Source organism: Grampus griseus (assembly GCF_964374135.1).
Source record: "Grampus griseus genome assembly, chromosome: 1".
In the NCBI taxonomy this organism is placed as follows: Eukaryota; Metazoa; Chordata; class Mammalia; order Artiodactyla; family Delphinidae; genus Grampus; species Grampus griseus.
The window spans coordinates 50,758,705-50,776,594 of record NC_139017.1 but is presented as its reverse complement, the minus strand read 5'-3'; the positions used below and the strand labels follow the sequence as shown (position 1 = coordinate 50,776,594).

The 17,890-nt window shown below is 36.5% G+C and overlaps 1 protein-coding gene across 1 annotated transcript in view; it reads right to left on the bottom strand.

Annotated features, from left to right (window-relative positions):
• Window positions 1–5,769: 5,769 nt before the first annotated feature.
• TIPRL (TOR signaling pathway regulator) overlaps window positions 5,770–17,890 on the bottom strand; it is a 36,123-nt gene continuing 24,002 nt past the window's right edge. The window contains exons 5-7 of the mRNA XM_082658638.1: window positions 11,415–11,510; window positions 8,979–9,041; window positions 5,770–8,077 (exon numbers count right to left, since the gene is read on the bottom strand). Coding sequence (XP_082514764.1) covers window positions 7,934–8,077; window positions 8,979–9,041; window positions 11,415–11,510 — 303 coding nt within the window. The 3' untranslated portion in view covers window positions 5,770–7,933. The remainder of the gene's footprint in view (window positions 8,078–8,978; window positions 9,042–11,414; window positions 11,511–17,890) is intronic.

Below are 17,890 nucleotides of genomic sequence, written 5' to 3'. Positions count from 1 at the left end.
TCTTCCCTTGGCTTCTGCTGCTTTCCCCTGGTTTCATCTACTCACTGGCTGCTCTTTCTCCCGTCTTTGACGTCCAAGGGTTGCTCAGGGATCCCTGCAAGGCCTTCTTCATTTCCTTAAAAAATTCTCAAAGCGATCTCATTCATTGCTATGACTTTAAATGTTATCTATATTAGCGATAACTTTTCTCTCTTTTTAAAAAATATTTATTTATTTATTTGGCTGAGTTGGGTCTTGGTTGTAGCGCGTGGGATCTTTGCTGCAGCAAGCAGGGTCTTTCGCTGCGGTGCACCGGCTTACTCAGGGCATGTGGGATCTTAGTTCCCCGACCAGGGATTGAACCCATGTCCCCTGCATTGGTAGGCGGATTCTTAACCACTGGACCACCAGGGAAGTCCCCACTGAGCTATAGATTTCATTACCCATTAAACTACACATTAAACATTTCCACTTGGACATCTCAAAGGCATTCCAGACCTCACGTGTTCAAACAGAACTTTCATTGCTTTAAATTTGTCTCTCCTTTCTGTCCCCATCACATTGCATAACACCAATATCTCCCTACTTGGTCAAAAAAAAACTTAAACGTCCCCCTTCATTCCTCCATTTCCTCCATTCTTCATGTTGAATTTATCAGAAAACCCAGTGAATTCAACTTTAAAAGTATGTATGTATGTATATATATATAATTTTTTTTTTTTTTTTCAGTACGCGGGCCTCTCACTGTTGTGGTCTCTCCCATTGCAGAGCACAGGCTCCGGACGCGCAGGCTCAGTGGCCATGGTTCATGGGCCCAGCCGCTCCGCGGCATGTGGGATCTTCCTGGACCGGGGCACGAACCCATGTCCCCTGCATCAGCAGGCGGACTCTCAACCACTGTGCCACCAGGGAAGCCCCAAAAGTATATTTTGAGCCCAGTTTTCTTAATAAGCTCTGCTGCAATCCTAGTTCAAATGGCATCACCCCTCACCTGGCCTACTGCTACAGCCTCCTTAATTGATTCTCTGCTTTGCCTCTTCACACCTTCAACCCATCCCCACGTCACAGCTAAAGTGAATGGAAAATATGTCAGATCACTTGCCTCCATACTTAACTTCTCATTGTTTCTCATTGCATCAAAATCTATCCTCCTTACACATGGACTATAAACCCCTAAATGATCTGGCCTTAACCAGTTTCTTTAACCTCACTTTGTGTTCAAGCAACCCAGCTCTGTCCACTTCCCTGAATTTGCCGGTCTTTCCTACCTCAAAGACTTCTCATACTGTTCCTCTCTTAGAAAGCTCTTTCCACTCCCAAACAAATCACATGGCTAAATTATTTTCACCCTTCAGGTTTTAGTTTAAATGCCATGTCCTCAGAATAGTCCCCAGACCAACTCTTCTTGTTTTTTAAATTGCTCCTCAAATTCTTTTTGTTTCTAAATTCATGTTTATTGAGGTATAATTACATATAAGGAAATTCACCCATTTTATGTGTACAATTCAATGAGTTCTGAGAGACCTATATGGTCATGTAACTACCACCGCATAAAAACATGGCATATTCCATCACCTCCCCCAAACTTCCCTCATATCCCTTTGTGTTCAATAATCTCCCTTTCTCTTGCAACCACTGATCTGATTCCTGCCCAGTAAGTTTGCCTTTTCCAGAATGTCATTGTGATGGTTAATTCTATACATCGACTTGTATGGGCCAGACGGGTGCCCAGACATTTGTTCAGACATTACCCTGGGTGTGTCTGTGAGGATGTTTCTGGAAGAGATTAACATTTGAATATGTAGACTGAGTAAAGCCAATTGTCCCCCCTAATGTTGGTGGGCCATATCCAATCAGTTGAAGGCCTAAATAGAACAAAAAGGCTGAATAAAAATGCACTCCTGGCTACCTTGAGCTGGGACAAAGGTCTTTTCCAACCTTTGGACTTGAACTGAAACATGGGCTCTTCTTGGGATTGGCTTTCAGACTGTAATTTACCCCATTGGGTCTCCTTGGTCTCTAGCTTGCTGACTATAGATCTTGGGAGTTTTCAGCCTCCATTATCACATGAGCCAATTTCATATGATAAATCTTTTATACATGTATATATCTCCTATTGGTTCTATTTCTCTGGAGAGCCCTAATACAGCTATATAAATGAAATCATACAGTGCTTAGTCTTTCACGCCTGGCTGCTTTCACTTAGCATAATGGTTTTGAGATTCACCCATGTAGTTGCATGTATTAGTAGTTAGTTCCATTTTATTGCTGAGCAGTAAAGATACACCATAATTTGTTTATCTGGACATTTGGATTGTTTCCAGTTTTTAGCAATTATTAATAAAGTTGTTACAAACATTTGTACATAGGTCTTTGTGTTGACGCATTTTATTTCTCTAGGATTATTGGGTTGAATGGTAAGTGAAAGAAACTGCCGAACTGTTTTCCAAAGTGGTTGAACCATTTCACATTCTCCCTGGCAATGTGTGTGTGAGATTGCAGCTGTTTCACATCTTCACTGCCAATTGGTATTGTCAGATATTAAAAGTTTAGCTATTATAATAGGTGTAGTCATATCTCATTGAAGTTTTCATTTGTATTTGCCTAATAACTGATGAATTTTTAGCATTTTTTTTCTTTTTAGCATCTTTTCATATGCTTATTTACCATCCACAACTTTAAAAATTGGATTGTCTTATTATTGAGTTGAGTTCTTTATATATTCTGGATATAAGTCCTTTATCAAATACATATCTTACAAATATTTTCTTCCAGTATGTGGGTTATCCACTGATATCCTTAACAGTATCTTTCAAAGAGTAGTTTTTCATTTTAATGAAGGCCATTTTATCATTTTTTTCTTTATGTTCAATGCTTTTTGTGTTTTATTGACGAAACATAAAGTCACTAATGCTTTTTGTGTTTATTGAAGAAACCTAAAGTCTAAACCTAAGATCTTTGTTTACCTCCACAACTTTCTTCATTTTAGGTTTTACATTGAGGTCTATGATTTAATATTTGTACATGGTGTGAAATAAGGTTCAAAAAAAAATTTTTTTTGCATTTGGATGTCTAATTGTTCCAGTGCATTTGTTGAAAAGACTATAATTTCATATAAAATAAACAAGGACCTACTGTATAGCACAGAGAACTATACTCAATATTTTGTATATTGAGTATACAATATAAGGGTAAAAAATCTAAAAAAGTATATATGTATGTATGTGTATATATATACATACATATATAACTGAATCACTTTGCTGTACACCTTGAACTAACACAACATAGTAAATCAACTATACTTCAATAAAAATATTCTTAATGTTAAAAAAAAAAAGACTAACGTTTCTCCACTGAATTACCTTGGCATTTTTGTTCAAGGTAGATCTTTAGGTCTCTTTCTTACTATTCTGTTCCATTCATCTGTATGTCTATGCTAAAACAATTGTCATGTGGTCTTGACTATTGTAGCTCTAAATGTTGAAATCAGGTAATCTGAGTGCTCCAACTTTATTCTTTTCCAAAATTGTTTTGGCTGTTCTAGATTCTTTGGATTTCCACACATATTAGAATCATCTTAAAAAATGTCTAATGAAAAAGCCGCCTAGGATTTTGAATGGGATTACATTGATTCTGTAGGCCAATCTGGGGAGAACTGGCATATTAACATCTTGAGTCTTTCATTCTATGATCATGGTATTTGTCTCCCTTTACTTCTTTCTCTCATCAGAGGTTATTTGGGTATTTTCCAGATATCTGTTACTGGTTTTTACTAGTTTAATTCTGTTATGGTCAGAGAACATAATTCACAAGATTTCAAGTGTTTTATTTATTGAGGTTTTATGGCCTAGAATATTCTCTATCTTGGTGAACGTTCTAGATGCACTTGAAAACAATGTGCATTCTACTGTTGTGTGAATTTCATGCCCATCTCCCAGTGGTAGACTTCTCTTTTTGCTATCCATATAGTATCCTGGGCCCAGGTTTTTCTGTTCCTCCTCCAAGGTCAGAGGTTACTTGCTTATACTCCTTCTCCAGCAGTAATGGTTCTTCGTGGCCTGAAGGCAGAGCATTTCCTATTCCTCCTCCCAGAAGCAGATGGGTTTTGCTTTTATTCCTCCCCCAGAAATAATGGATTTTGCTGGGGTCCTGGGGGGTGATATTTGTTGCTCTTCCCCCAGCAGCTTAAGTCTTTTGCATCCTTCAAAAGAGGGGTCTAGGACAAATGGGCAGGGTTTCATACCTATCCCTAAGCAGGAGCCAATTACCTCCTGCATGCTTGAACCACTGACAGGGACTTTCTGGTCCCCTGCCCTGCCCCAGTGTTTCTTGTGAGCACTGGGGTAGGCCCCAGGGAAAGAACCTGTGTGAGTGTATGAAGTCCTCTTACTTGAGACTCTCAGCTCTTCCAAACTGACAACTAGCCCATAGTAAGCCTTTCAGAATTTATTAAAATTTTAGTTAATTTTTTTCTTACCTGCTTGTACGTACAGTGGCCACCTGTTTCTCTCATGCTCTAAGATGAAATGATTGGTAGTTTCCACCTCTTGTTGGAGGGCTTATCACTCTTTGGGATTTAGTTTACTTTGCTTTGCAACCTCAGCTGTCTGATATGCTCAAGAAAAACTGTAATTGTATAGATTACCCAGATTTTTCTCCTGGGTAAGTTAGGAGTGACATTCTCTTGAGGCTTTATACATGCTTTTCCAGGTAGAACTCTACTTCTACCAAAGGTGATTTTGTTATTCTCTTTAAAGTCAGTATTATTTCTGTCATTGCAATTACTAAAATTTGTAATTATTTTTACTTTGTCTCCTCCATTAGACTTTAACTCCATGAAGACATATAATACAGTCATCCCTCAGTATCCACAGAGGATTGACTCCAGTCCCCTCCCCCCACCAAAATCTGAGGATACTCAAGTCCCTTATATAAGATGATGTATTTGCATATAACCTACACACATCCTCCCATATACTTTAAATCATCTCTAAATTACTTACAATACCTAATAAAACGTAAAGGCTATGCAGATAGGTGTAAATACAATGTAAATGCTATGTAGATAGCTGCCGGGTACACCGCAAATTCAAGTTTTGCTTTTTGGAATTTTTTTTCTTTTTTTTTTTTTTTTGCCACGCCGCGGGGCATGCAGGATCTTAGTTCCCCTACCAGGGATTGAACCTGTGCCCCTTGTATTGGGAGCACGGAGTCTTAACCACTGGACCACCAGGGAAGCCCCGTGGAATTTTTTTTTCAATATTTCAATCCATGATTGGTTGAATCCGCAGATGCAGAAACTGAGGATACAGAGGGCCAACTGAATCATCTCTTCATTACTGTAACCCCTGTACCTAGCACCATATTGGACAGTACTTAAAACTAAATGGAATGATACATACCACAAGTATTTATATTTTCAAAAACAGAAAGCATTAGCCTATCATAGAGAAAACAATGGCTAATTAAAACATCCATAGAAGTACTGGGTTGGCCAAAAATTTCATTTGGGTTTTTCCATAAGATGTTACGGAAAAACCCAAATGAACTTTTTGGCCAACCCACACTAGGGGACAGACAGAGAGGAAGAACAAGAGCCCAGTAGCTAAACTGGAGGATTATATTCTGGACTATCTGTTAGATTTTCATTTATAATCTGTCTGGAGAATCTGGCTATAATGTTGACCAAGTTCAAAACATAAAGCACAAACAAGAAAGGTATACCAAACCATTTTTTAATTAAGCTTCAAGAAAAACGAAATTAAATGAAATAGCAAAACACAGATGGGTAATTACTTATTGTTTATTCTCCTCTTACAAAAAGACACTTGGAACAAATAAATATAAAATGGTATATGTCTTGTTTAGCAATGGGCAAATATAAGTTTTCTTGGCATTCTCCACAGGAATAAACTAATGAAGCTTTCAAAAGTACACTCATCCTATCCACCTTCCACCTTCTTCTATAAAACAGTCAATTCTACAATTTTTAACAACGGATTCTCAAAATAAGTAATTTAAGACTGACTCAGGGACTAAGACATCTGAATCAAGTTAAAAATATATGTGTAATATGATGCTGCCCAGAAACCTCTAATTCAACTAATAAATATTATTACAGTTTTTCATTTTTTAATAATTTGTATGACTAAAGAGTCTGTTCTGTTCAAATCTGCATGGCAAATAAAATAAACAGAAAGCAGAGTACAATATATACACTTTTCTGTCCTAAGGGAAAACATTAAGTACCGGTATACTTAACATACAGTGAACATGCCATGTATTTTCTCAAAGCCAACAAAATCCTGATTTCCTATCCCTTGAAGGTGATGTAGCAGAGAGCAAACAAATACCCAAATCATTTGTGACCAAATTTAGCTAATAAAATTAGCTAAAAAAACAATATACACAACAACACACCAGAGTCTGAGTAATGATGAATATCCAACTGTATTTGTTTCACTAAAATTTATCTTCAGGCTAATACCTGAAGAGTTTTGCTAATACTTACAATTAAATATTCTTCTTTAATGATTTATGTATCAAGTGGAAATATGTACAATAGCTGTTTCAAACAAGAAAAAAAGGGGGTAATTCTTTTCCCCTGCCCTTTAAATAAAATATTTTTTTAAATCCATTTAAAGTAATTTCTTACTTGGTGCTTTATAACCACTTGCTACCATTTTAAAAGGAGACCATTTTAAAAGGCAGAAAAGAATATAAAATGTTTAAAGGGTCACCATCAAAATAACCAAATGAATTTCAAATTTACTTTTGTAAACTTTCTGTACTACCTAGATCTTGTACTAATTAATTACACTTTATTGGATTCCCTGTAATGTTAAAAACATGAATCTTTTTTTTTTTTTGGCCATGCTGCACGGCTTGCTGGATCTTAGGTCCTTGACCAGGGATTGAACCCAGGCCCTTGGCAGTGAAAGCGTGGAGTCCTAACCATTGGACTGCCAGGGAATTCCCAAAAACATGAATTTAAAAAAGGAAAAACTGGCTTTTAGATTTTAAAATAAGCCCCTTCCTCCTCCACAGCTACCCTTCAAATATTTTAAGCAGAAAATTAATCTGGTTGCTTCAGAGGCTGATGTAATTTTTGCTTAAAACAATCCATATTAACACTTCAAACCTTTTAGGACCAATATCAAATTCAATATCCAAAAGATTTATTCACTCTGAGGGTGCGTGGAAGCTGGAAGTAAAAAACGTCAGTACAAATAGAACCACACATAAGAAAAAGCACCTAAAGATGGAGGAGAGACAGCTCTGACATCCTGTCAGTGGCAAACCATGATTGTGTGTTTCCATGGACATAACACCTTAAGTTCTCCAAAAACCTAGTTTATTTGTTTCTATGTCTGAAACGTTCTTTAAACTTCAAAAGCCAATTAAAATTTAGGAGGGTAATTTTTTTTTTTAATTTCTGGGTACAGATCATTTGAGATCAATTTCCTAGGAGGCAAGTCATGACTCTCCAGAAGTGTGAATAAACATCAAAAAACCCAAGGTAAAGAGCCACTACATCAACGTGAACAATTAGGAATCATATGAAAGTCAAAAGGTGTTACGATTCACTGATTTAAAGTAACTTCCTCGTGGTAGAAGATAGTGTTTCATGATAGATACAGGTTATGGCCACTGCTTCTGAGAGATACACACATCACCCCCTACTGGTGAGACCCCACTTTGTGACAATTTAGAAATCTGAATTTAACTCCAGAAGATATAAATTTCTGGAATATGAATTTGAAGACAGAGAGTACAACAGCAGTTGAGTGGAAACTGCCTGCGACACTCTTTTATTTATTTATTTTTCCTTTAAGGCTACAGAAAATCTGCACATAGACAAGGCAATTAATTCTCATAATAAAAATACCCCCTCCAAATAGCCCCAAGGTCTCCAGTCGGATTCCACGGTCAGTATATGTTGTAATAAATTCTATTCCACAGGTGTACATTCTTTTGAGTCTGCAGGGTTAGGATCAATTCTTTCTGGAAATATTAGCTTCTCACAAACTGCCTCCTTTATCGGCAAATACTGTGATATTTCATTAGGTTCCGTGAAGAGGGAAGGTGAAACATGCTAGGAAATACATAAATCATATTAGCATATATTAAATTACTGCACTGATAGTTTTGAAAATGCTTTCGTTCAAGCATTCCTAAAGCATGCCAATTTTAAAATGAGATGCCATATATATATAGAGAGAGAGAGAGAGAGAGAGAGAGAGAGAGAGAGAGAGCGCGCATCATCAGGTGTTCCTAATAATATCAGGTATCTCTTGTTACTGACTCAGCTCTGTTACTAGATGGTTTCCTCAAAGATCATAGGAATATATCATTTATAATGCTCCCATAAATGTTCTAAGAATTTAATACATCTTAATCTAATCCCTTTTTCCTGTTATTTTTGTACCTTGAAAGCACTAGCCTTCAGTTAGATGCCAATATGTGGTCTACAAGAGACCCTATGTAACTTTTCTAACCTATGTATATTCTATATATAGACAGAAATAAACATTAAGAGTGAATAAAAAAATCAAGTTAGCAGGAAGGTATCAATTTCTAAACAACCCATTATCAAATGCTATAGACTTGTAGAAACCCTTTACAAGTCCCAGGGGAGCAAAAAAAAGCAGGGGAGATTATGCCCCCAAAAGTAAGTCATGGAAAGAACATCCTATTGCAGCTCCACCACCAACTAGCTATGTGACTTGGAGTCACACCTCTGGGTCTCAGTTTTTCCAAAATAAAATGTGGAAATTGGATTGGACGATGGTTAAGGTACCTAACAACTCTAACTGTAATTGAGGTAAGTTCCAGAAAAAATACACTCCAATAGGATTTCTCCTATAGAGCCCTATTAGGTAAATGAATGGATTTAGGGATGTAGATTTGGTGGATGGGTGGGGCATGGGGGAATACCATACTTAAAATAAAACATTAAAATTTAACTTCTAAAAACTGATATTTAAATACTGTACCATTAAATTAGCAATTTTGCTCTCTCGTGATGTATATTCTCGTAACATGTAGGTCTTGTCAGCCTATGTTTAAAAATCAAAAAAATTGCAATAAATTTATTTATATTGATTAACAAAATCCTATTAAACAGAACTGCCCACATTTTAGAACAGGTTGTGAAAGTACCATTAAGTCTGATAAGAACATCTAATTCTACAGTGAGATAACTAATTCAAGAATTCTGAATTCTGAATTCCAATCTCTGTAAATCACATTAATATCTGATACGCATATGTAAACAGATTTAATAATTATCATGTAAGAAAAACACAAGCAAAGGTTTTACTTTGAAAGAAAATGTGTATGTTTGTAAATGAGATATGCAAGAGATTTTAATATTACTTCAAGTTTGGAACTACATCTTTTCCTTAAGCTATATTACCATCTACCTACATAACTGTGGCTACTTTTATGTTCCTCCCCAAAAAAGTTTAAACAAGTTTTATTCTTTCCCATTCCTAATAAATTCTTATCAAATTGTTTATTTACAGCCACTTTTTTGGTACTTCAGTTTTCCCATTTAAGACTTTTTAAAATGAGGTTTTAGAAAGCAATTTATTACAATTTGTTTTTTTGGTAAAACATTATTTAATAAAAGAAAAATCACAAGATTATGCTCCCTTAAAGTTTCAATCTTTTATATCAACAAAACAGATTAATGCTCATTGTTAAAAAAAAATCAAATACTATAAACGTATAGAGTATAAATCATCAGCAATCACAATCTCCACAGATAACACTATCCTTAACATTTAGAAATCTCTACATAAAATCTCATATAGATTCATACTTGCATCTTAAAAGTCAACATTAATATGCGCATCTTTCCAAATCAGTTAAACAACTTTCTGCCATTAATTTTAATGGTTGCATATTTTTCTACTATATGGACTGTAAAAAATTAATAAACAGAAACCTCAATTAAATAGATTTGGGAGACTAGAATGGGGAGCTCTCATACCCAGCAATCATAGCAGAGCCCAACAGAAAAAAGAAAGACTCCTCTTATTTCCTGGCAAGGACTCAACCAATGGAAAGTCATGGATTCTCTGTTTACTGTAGCACTCCCATTTTCCTTTTCCTCTCTATAAAAGCATTCTCCTTCCCTTGCCGTGTGGGGACTTGCACATGGCTCACCATGGTTACAGACCTGAATTGCAATTTTCTGCTGATCCCGAATAATTCCAACTCTGCTGGAGAAATATCTGGCAGTCTATTTGTTGTAGGCCAACAGGATATAAATGGCCATTTAACCAATGCTCATTCAATGGGCATTATAGCGCCTTCCTTCTTTCCTTTTAGCTATTATAAACAATAGCATTGCCATGAATATTTTATATATACAACTCTATACAGCTGCCTGATTAATATTTGTGGGTTACTGTATGTAAGAATCTTTTGAGGATAAATTCTGAAAAAAAAATCAATATCGTTGAGTTAAAGTATAAGCATTTCTAAAAATTTAGATTTCATTTTTTCTGAGGGAGTAAAGTATAGCTTATTTTTAGTACTTTACTATTACTTTTAAAAAGAAAAAGATCCATCACAGTGACCATGTTATTTCAAAAGAAAAAGAAAGTGCAGGATTTAGGAAAATACCAATCCAATCACATCCTACTGGGCTTAAATTCCAGTTCTGCCACCTATTAACTGTATAACTTGGGCAAGTTCCTTAATCTCTCTTTGCCTTAGTTGCCTCAGCTGTAAAACAGAGATAATAATAGCATCTATTTCATAGGGTTGTTAGGAGAGTTAACTATTACTACGATTACCCTGACTGATACTGCTGGTTTCTTCTTTCATTCGTCATTCTATGTGATCACAAATATGACGTTAAAAATTCATTCAAAAAGGATAGGCTGCTATAAAGCTACAAGAAGAATTTTCATGACTCAATTTAAGCCTCCCCCCTAGTTTCTTCACTTATTTTTTTAAAAACTTCATATGTTAACAGTTCCTTGAAATGGAGCACAGAGCTTTCAAATATTAAAACAACTATCAAAATAATTGTATAATACAAATTTCTGGAGGCCATGAGATTGGTATTTCTAATATCAGGACATTACATAAACAACACATACTACAAAAATGTAAGAGTTAAGGGACAGTTTTCTTAAAGAGATTAAGTTTAAGAGGTTTTTAAAAAGCATCAGACTCCCCTTTACCAGGGAGTGTCTTTTGGAAAACATGTTCAACTCGTAGAACTTTTGGAAAAGAAGATTTAATGTTTCGATAACTGTGCAGTCAACAGTGAATATGACACACCCAATCTTAAAGGTTAGACAAATAGCCATATAATATAAAGCACTACTGAATTTCAAACTGTCAGACTGACAACGTAACAACATGAACAAGCTCAACGTCAATTAGTACTTTCATTAAATGAGAATAGATACCTCATGGTAAAGTCTCGTGTCATTCATCCTAATAAGCACCCCATCAATTCTCAAGAAAAACCGCAACAGCAAGAAAAAGCTAGAAGGCATCACTCTCTGGAAAAGAAAAACGTAAAAAGTGTTTTATGAAAATTAAATATTTTATTACTTTGCTGAAAAAAAAAACATTTTTAAGACATCGGAGGAAGGCTGAATTAGCCCTATATAAAACTCTCTGAACTAGAGGTTCTTTGCCCTAGCGCCAACCAAGGCTCAAAACTTTGTTTATACTACGTAACATACTGGTTTCAGTTTCCTACAATAGAAAAATATTTTTTCTAGGTCAAAAGATAATGAGATTAAAAAGATTTAAAACTCACCTAAATAATGTGAAAAAAATAATTGTACTTATAGTAAATGTCAATACCAGTAACATCAAAATGAAAGAACAACCTAGTTCTTTGCTGCTACTCATCTTTTATTAACTTTACATAAAGACAAGAGGGCTTTAATGGTATGCTCTAATTCAGTGCAACCAATTAAGTACTATTTCATACTGCCAAAGTCTGGTTTATGAGATCATTATAACACGTTCTTAACATCTTTGATCTGTGTCACATCCATGTATTTCTATTTTCCAAGTATTACCACTGAAGAAAGTCAGAGTTAGTGGAGAGTGGGTCCTGGTGGCAGGGAGGGAGGGGATGGATGAGGTGTGGGGTCTTCAGGTCTTTCCAAAGAATATCCCTCATGGGAGTGCTGTCAGAAACACGGCTACCCCTGTTTCTCCCCTTCAATCTACAGCCTGCAAAACATCCACAACTCAACAAAAGTATACCTCTGCCCAACTCAACAGGACACTGGAGAATTCCACACATCTGTATATCTAAAGGTGGGTGGACTGGAACACATGGAGGAGGCGGAACCAAGGGAACAGTGAAGTCGGTGCCTGCAATCCCAGCCCTATGACCAAGACGGATGAGCCCACAGCTTCAGAAAACCCAGTAGCAGCAGGAGAACCAGCACACATGACTTTGGTCTCCCAACTGTGGGAGTGCCCGTGGCCACAGGTAACTGGGAAGCAGTGGCAGTGGGGCCTGGGACCCTGTCCCTCCCACAGCCCTGGCCCCCCATCCACAGTAGCAGAACCCTTATGACACTCAACATGGTGGAGGAGCCTGCACAACCCTGCTCCCCTCCAATTATCCTCCTCTTCCCGCAGAGCCTGTGTCTCAGGGGATCCCAGACACAAGGGAAGAGCCTACCATCCTCATGACATAGCAGCTCCGGCAGAAGCAAAGCAGCAACTACCCCAGAGGCACAAGAAGTGACAAAGAAGGCATGGAGCCACACCTCTTACAAAGACAGTGGGGGCTGGAAAGTGCCAATTCTCAAAAATAACCAGAGGTAGCACAGATAAGAGAAACCAAAAGCTTGTGTTACAGCACCACCTACCAAAAAACAAAAGAAAGCACTCTCACTTCTAACCTGTCATTTAACTTCAAATGCACAAGCAGAGGAACATTTCATTAAGCACCATGAAGAACCACAGTAATACTATACGACAAAAAGAAAATGACAAATCTCCAGAAACCAAACTTAAAAGTCACAGAATATTTCAATCTAACTGATAGAGAATTCAAAGTAGCTATCATGAAGAAACTGAACGAGATACAAGAAAACTCAGACAGGCAGTTTAATGAGCTCAGAAATAAAATTAATGAGCAGAAGGAATACTTTACCAAGAAGACTGAAACTCTAAAAGACCAAACAGAAGTTCTGGAGCTGAAGAACTCAATAAACAACATGAAGAATGCATTAGAAGACACTGGAAATAGAGCACAGCATATGGAAGAGCGTATTAGTGAGCTCAATGGTAGAAATCTAGAGATGATACAAGTAGAAAAGGAAAGAGAAATAAGATATTTTAAAAATGAGAAAATTCTACAAGAGCTCTGTGATTCTTTTAGGAACTGGATAATGGGTATCTTAAAAGAAGAAGAGACGGAGAAGGGAGCAGAGAGATTATTTAAAGAAAGAACAGCAGAGAACTTCCCAAACCTGGAGAAGTAACTGGACATACAAGTCCATGAAGCTCAGAGAACACCTAACCACCTCAATGCAAAAGACCTTCTCCAAGACATAATATTAAAACTGTTGAAAGTCAATGACAAAGACAGAATTTTAAAGACAGCCATGGAAAAAAGGATAGTAACTACAAAGGATCTCCCATTAGGCTATCAGCAGATCTCTCAGCAGAAACCCTACATGCCAATAGGGAGTGGAATGACATTCTCAAAATATTGAAAGACAAAAATTGTCACCCAAGAATACTCTATCCAGCAAAGTTGTCATTCAGATATAAAGGAGAAATACTTTCCCAGACAAACAAATGATGAGGAAGTTCATCAACACTAGATGAACCTGCCTTATAAGAGATGTTAAAAGGAGCTCTTTTACTAGAAACAAAACAGCAAAAATACACAAAACTTTGAGCAAGGTGATAAATAGACAGAACCAGAGAATTGCAACTGTTTATCAGAATAGGTTGTAAAGAAAGCAGAAAAATAACTATCGCTATCTCAGTTTGGTAACAAACTCACAACATGAAAAAGGATAATTTGAGACAACAAAAACATAAAAAGGGAAGAGGAAAAGGACAGAATTTATACAGGTAAAAGAAGGTGAGATGCTATCGGCAGGAAAAGGACTATTTTCTCTAGGAGAGGTTTAATAAAAACCTCAGGGTAACCACAAAACATAAACATAGAGCAGAGATACAGAACAGAAAGAAGAGGAATTTGAGAAAGGTTTAATAGAGAATCACCAACACAAAATGGCAAACAGAAACACAGGGGAAAACAATAGAAATATAGAGCAACCAGAACACAAAAGATAAAGTGGCAGGACTAAATCCTCATCTATCAATAATCACACTAAATGTAAATGGATTGAATTCACCAATTGAATGACAGAGAGTGGCTAGATGGGTTAAAAAACAAGACCCAACTATATGCTGCCTCCAGGAGACACCACTTAGCTCTAAAGAGATATACAGGCTAAAAGTAAAGGAATGGAAGATAGTCGATGCAAACAGAGCCAAAAGAAAGCAGAGGTATCCATGCTCATATCAGACAAAATAGACTTCAAGCCAAAAAGGTCAACAGGAGACAAAAATGGACAGTATCTAACCATAAAGTGGACAATTCATCAAGAAGATATAACGGTGATTAACATGTATGTACCTAACAGATAAGTACCAAAATATATGAAACAATTAACAGACCTAAAGGGAGAAATTGGCAGCAACACTAATAATAGCAGGGGACTTTAACACCCCTACTATTAGCGGCCTTAAATAAAACATTAGAGTAGATGGATTTGATAGAATTGTACAGAACACTCCATCCAAATGCAGCAGAATACACATTCTTCTCAAGTACACATGGAATTTTCTCAAGGATAGAACATACGTTGGGACACAAAACAAGTCTCAATAAATTTAAGAAGACAAATCAAGCATCTTTTCCAACCACAACAGAATGAAACTACAAATCAACTATAAGAATAAAACTGGAAAAATCACAAATATGTATAGACTGAACAACATACTACTGAAATATTACTATTAGATCAATGAAGAAATCAAAGGAGAAATCAAAAATTACCTGAAGACAAATAAAAATGAAAATACAACATACCAAGATCTACAGGATACAGCAAAAGTAGTACTAAGAGGGAAATTTATAGCAATACAGACCTACCTCAAGAAAAAAGAAAAATCTCAGCAATCTAACCTTACACCTAAAGGAGCTAGAAAAAGAAAAACAAATAAAGCCCAGAGTTAGTAGAAGGAAGGAAGTAATAGAGACAAGATTGGGCACATTCAGGGTGGTATGGCTGTAGACGGAAGGAAGTAATAAAGAGCAGAGCAGAAATAAATGAAATAAAAACTAAAAAGATAATAGAAAAGATCAATGAAACTAGGAGCTGGTTCTTTGAAAAGACAAACAAAATTGACAAACCGTTAGCTAGACTCACTAAGAAAAAGAAAGAGAAGGCCCTGATGAATCAAATCAGGAACGAAAGAGGAGAAATAACAATGGACACCACAAAAATACAAAGGATTATAACAGAATATTATGAACAGCTATACACTAACAAATAGGACACCTAAAAGAAATAGACAAATTTTTAGAATCATACAAACTTCCAAGACTGAATCGTGAAGAAATAGAAAATGTGAATAGACCAGTCACTAGTACAGAGATGGAAACAGTAATCAAAAAGCTCCCAAAAAACAAAATGTCCAGGACGAGACAACTTCACAGCTAAATTCTATCAAATATTCAAAGAAGGGGCTTCCCTGGGGCGCAGTGGTTGAGAGTCCACCTGCCAATGCAGGGGACACGGGTTCGTGCCCTGGTCCAGGAAGATCCCACATGCCACGGAGCGGCTAGGCCCATGAGCCACGGCTGCTGAGCCTGCGCGTCCGGAGCCTGTGCTCCGCAACAGGAGAGGCCACAACAGTGAGAGGCCTGCGTACCGCAAAAAAAAAAAAAAAAAAAAAAAATTCAAAGAAGATTTAATATCTATCCTTCTCAAACTATTCCAAAAAACTGAAAAGAAGGGAACACTTCCTAACTCATTTTTCAAGGTCAACATCATGCTGATACCAAAACCAGACAAAGACACTACAAAGAAAGAAAATTACAGGCCAATAACTCTGATAAACATAAATGAAAAAATCCTCATCAAAATATTAGCAAAATGAAATCAACAATACAGCAAAAGGATCATACACCATGATCAAGTGGGATTTATTCCAGGGATGCAAGGATGGTTCAATATATGCAAATCAATCAATGTGATACACCATATTAACAGAATGAAGGAAAAAACCATATGATCATCTCAATAGATGCAGAAAAAGTATTTGACAAGATTCAACACCCATTTATGGTTAAAAAAAAAAAAAACTCTCAAAAAAGTGGATAGCAAAGGGACGTACCTCAACATAAGAAAAGCCATATATGACGAACCCACAGTTAACATCATACTCAATGGTGAAAAATTGAAAGCTATCCCTCTAAGATCAGGAAAAAACAAGGATACCCACTCTCACCATTCTTATTCAACATAGTACTGGAAGTCCTAGCCAGAGCAATTAGGCAAGAAAAATAAATAAAAGGCATCCAAATTGGAAAGACAAAAAGTAAAACTGTCACTATCTGCAGTTGACATGATTTTATATACAGAAAACTCTAAAGACTACATACACACACACACACAAAAAAACTATTAGAAATAATAAATGAACACAGCAAAGTTGCTGTGTTCAATATACAAAAATCTGTTGCATTTCTATGTGCTAATAATGAGCTGGCAGAGAAATTAAGAAAACAATCCCATTTACAATCACAACAAAAAGAATAAAATACAACTTGTCAAAATTTCCTTATTACAGGGCTTCCCTGGTGGCTCAGTGGTTGAGAGTCCGCCTGCCGATGCAGGGGACACGGGTTCATGCCCCAGTCCGGGAAGATCCCACATGCCGCAGAGCAGCTAGGCCCGTGAGCCATGGCCGCTGAGCCTGTGCGTCCGGAGCCTGTGCTCCACAATGGGAGAGGCCACAACAGTGAGAGGCCCGCGTACCACAAAAAAAAAAAAGTCCTTATTACATAAAGCAATCTACAGATTCAATGCAAGCCCTATCAAAAGCCCAAGGACATTTTTCATAGAAATAGAACAAAAAATTCTAAAATTTATATGGATCCACAAAAGACCCTGAATAGCCAAAGCAATCCTGAGAAAAAAGAACAAAGCTGGAGGTATCATGCTCCCTCTTTTCAAACTATATTTCAAAGCTATAATAATCAAAACAGCATGGTATTGGCAGAAAAACAGATATATGAATCAATGGAACAGAACTGAGAGCCCAGAAATAAACTTACACATATATGAATCAATGGAACAGAACTGAGAGCCCAAAAATAAACCTACACATATATGGACAATATATGACTAAGGAGCAAAAAATAAACAATGGAGAAAGGACAGTCTTGCCAATAAATGGTTCTGGGAAAACTGGACAGTCACATACAAAAAAAAAAAAAGAAAAGAAAAGAAACTACAGTACTATCTCACACCATCACAAAAATTAACTCAAAATGGATTAAAGACTTGAATGTAAAACCTGAAACCATTAAATTCCTAGAAGAAAACATACGCAGTATGCTCTTTGACATTGGTCTTAGTAATATCTTTCTAGATATGTCTCCTCAGGCAAGGGAAACAAAAGTAAAAATAAACAAATGGGATTACATCAAACTAAAAAGCTTCTGTACAGCAAAGGAAACTATCAATAAAACAAAGACATCGAATGGAAGAAGATATTTGTAAATAATATATCTGATAAAGGGTATAATATTCAAAATATATAAAGACCTCGTAAAACTCAACAACCAAAAAACCAGACAATCCAGTTAAAAGATGGG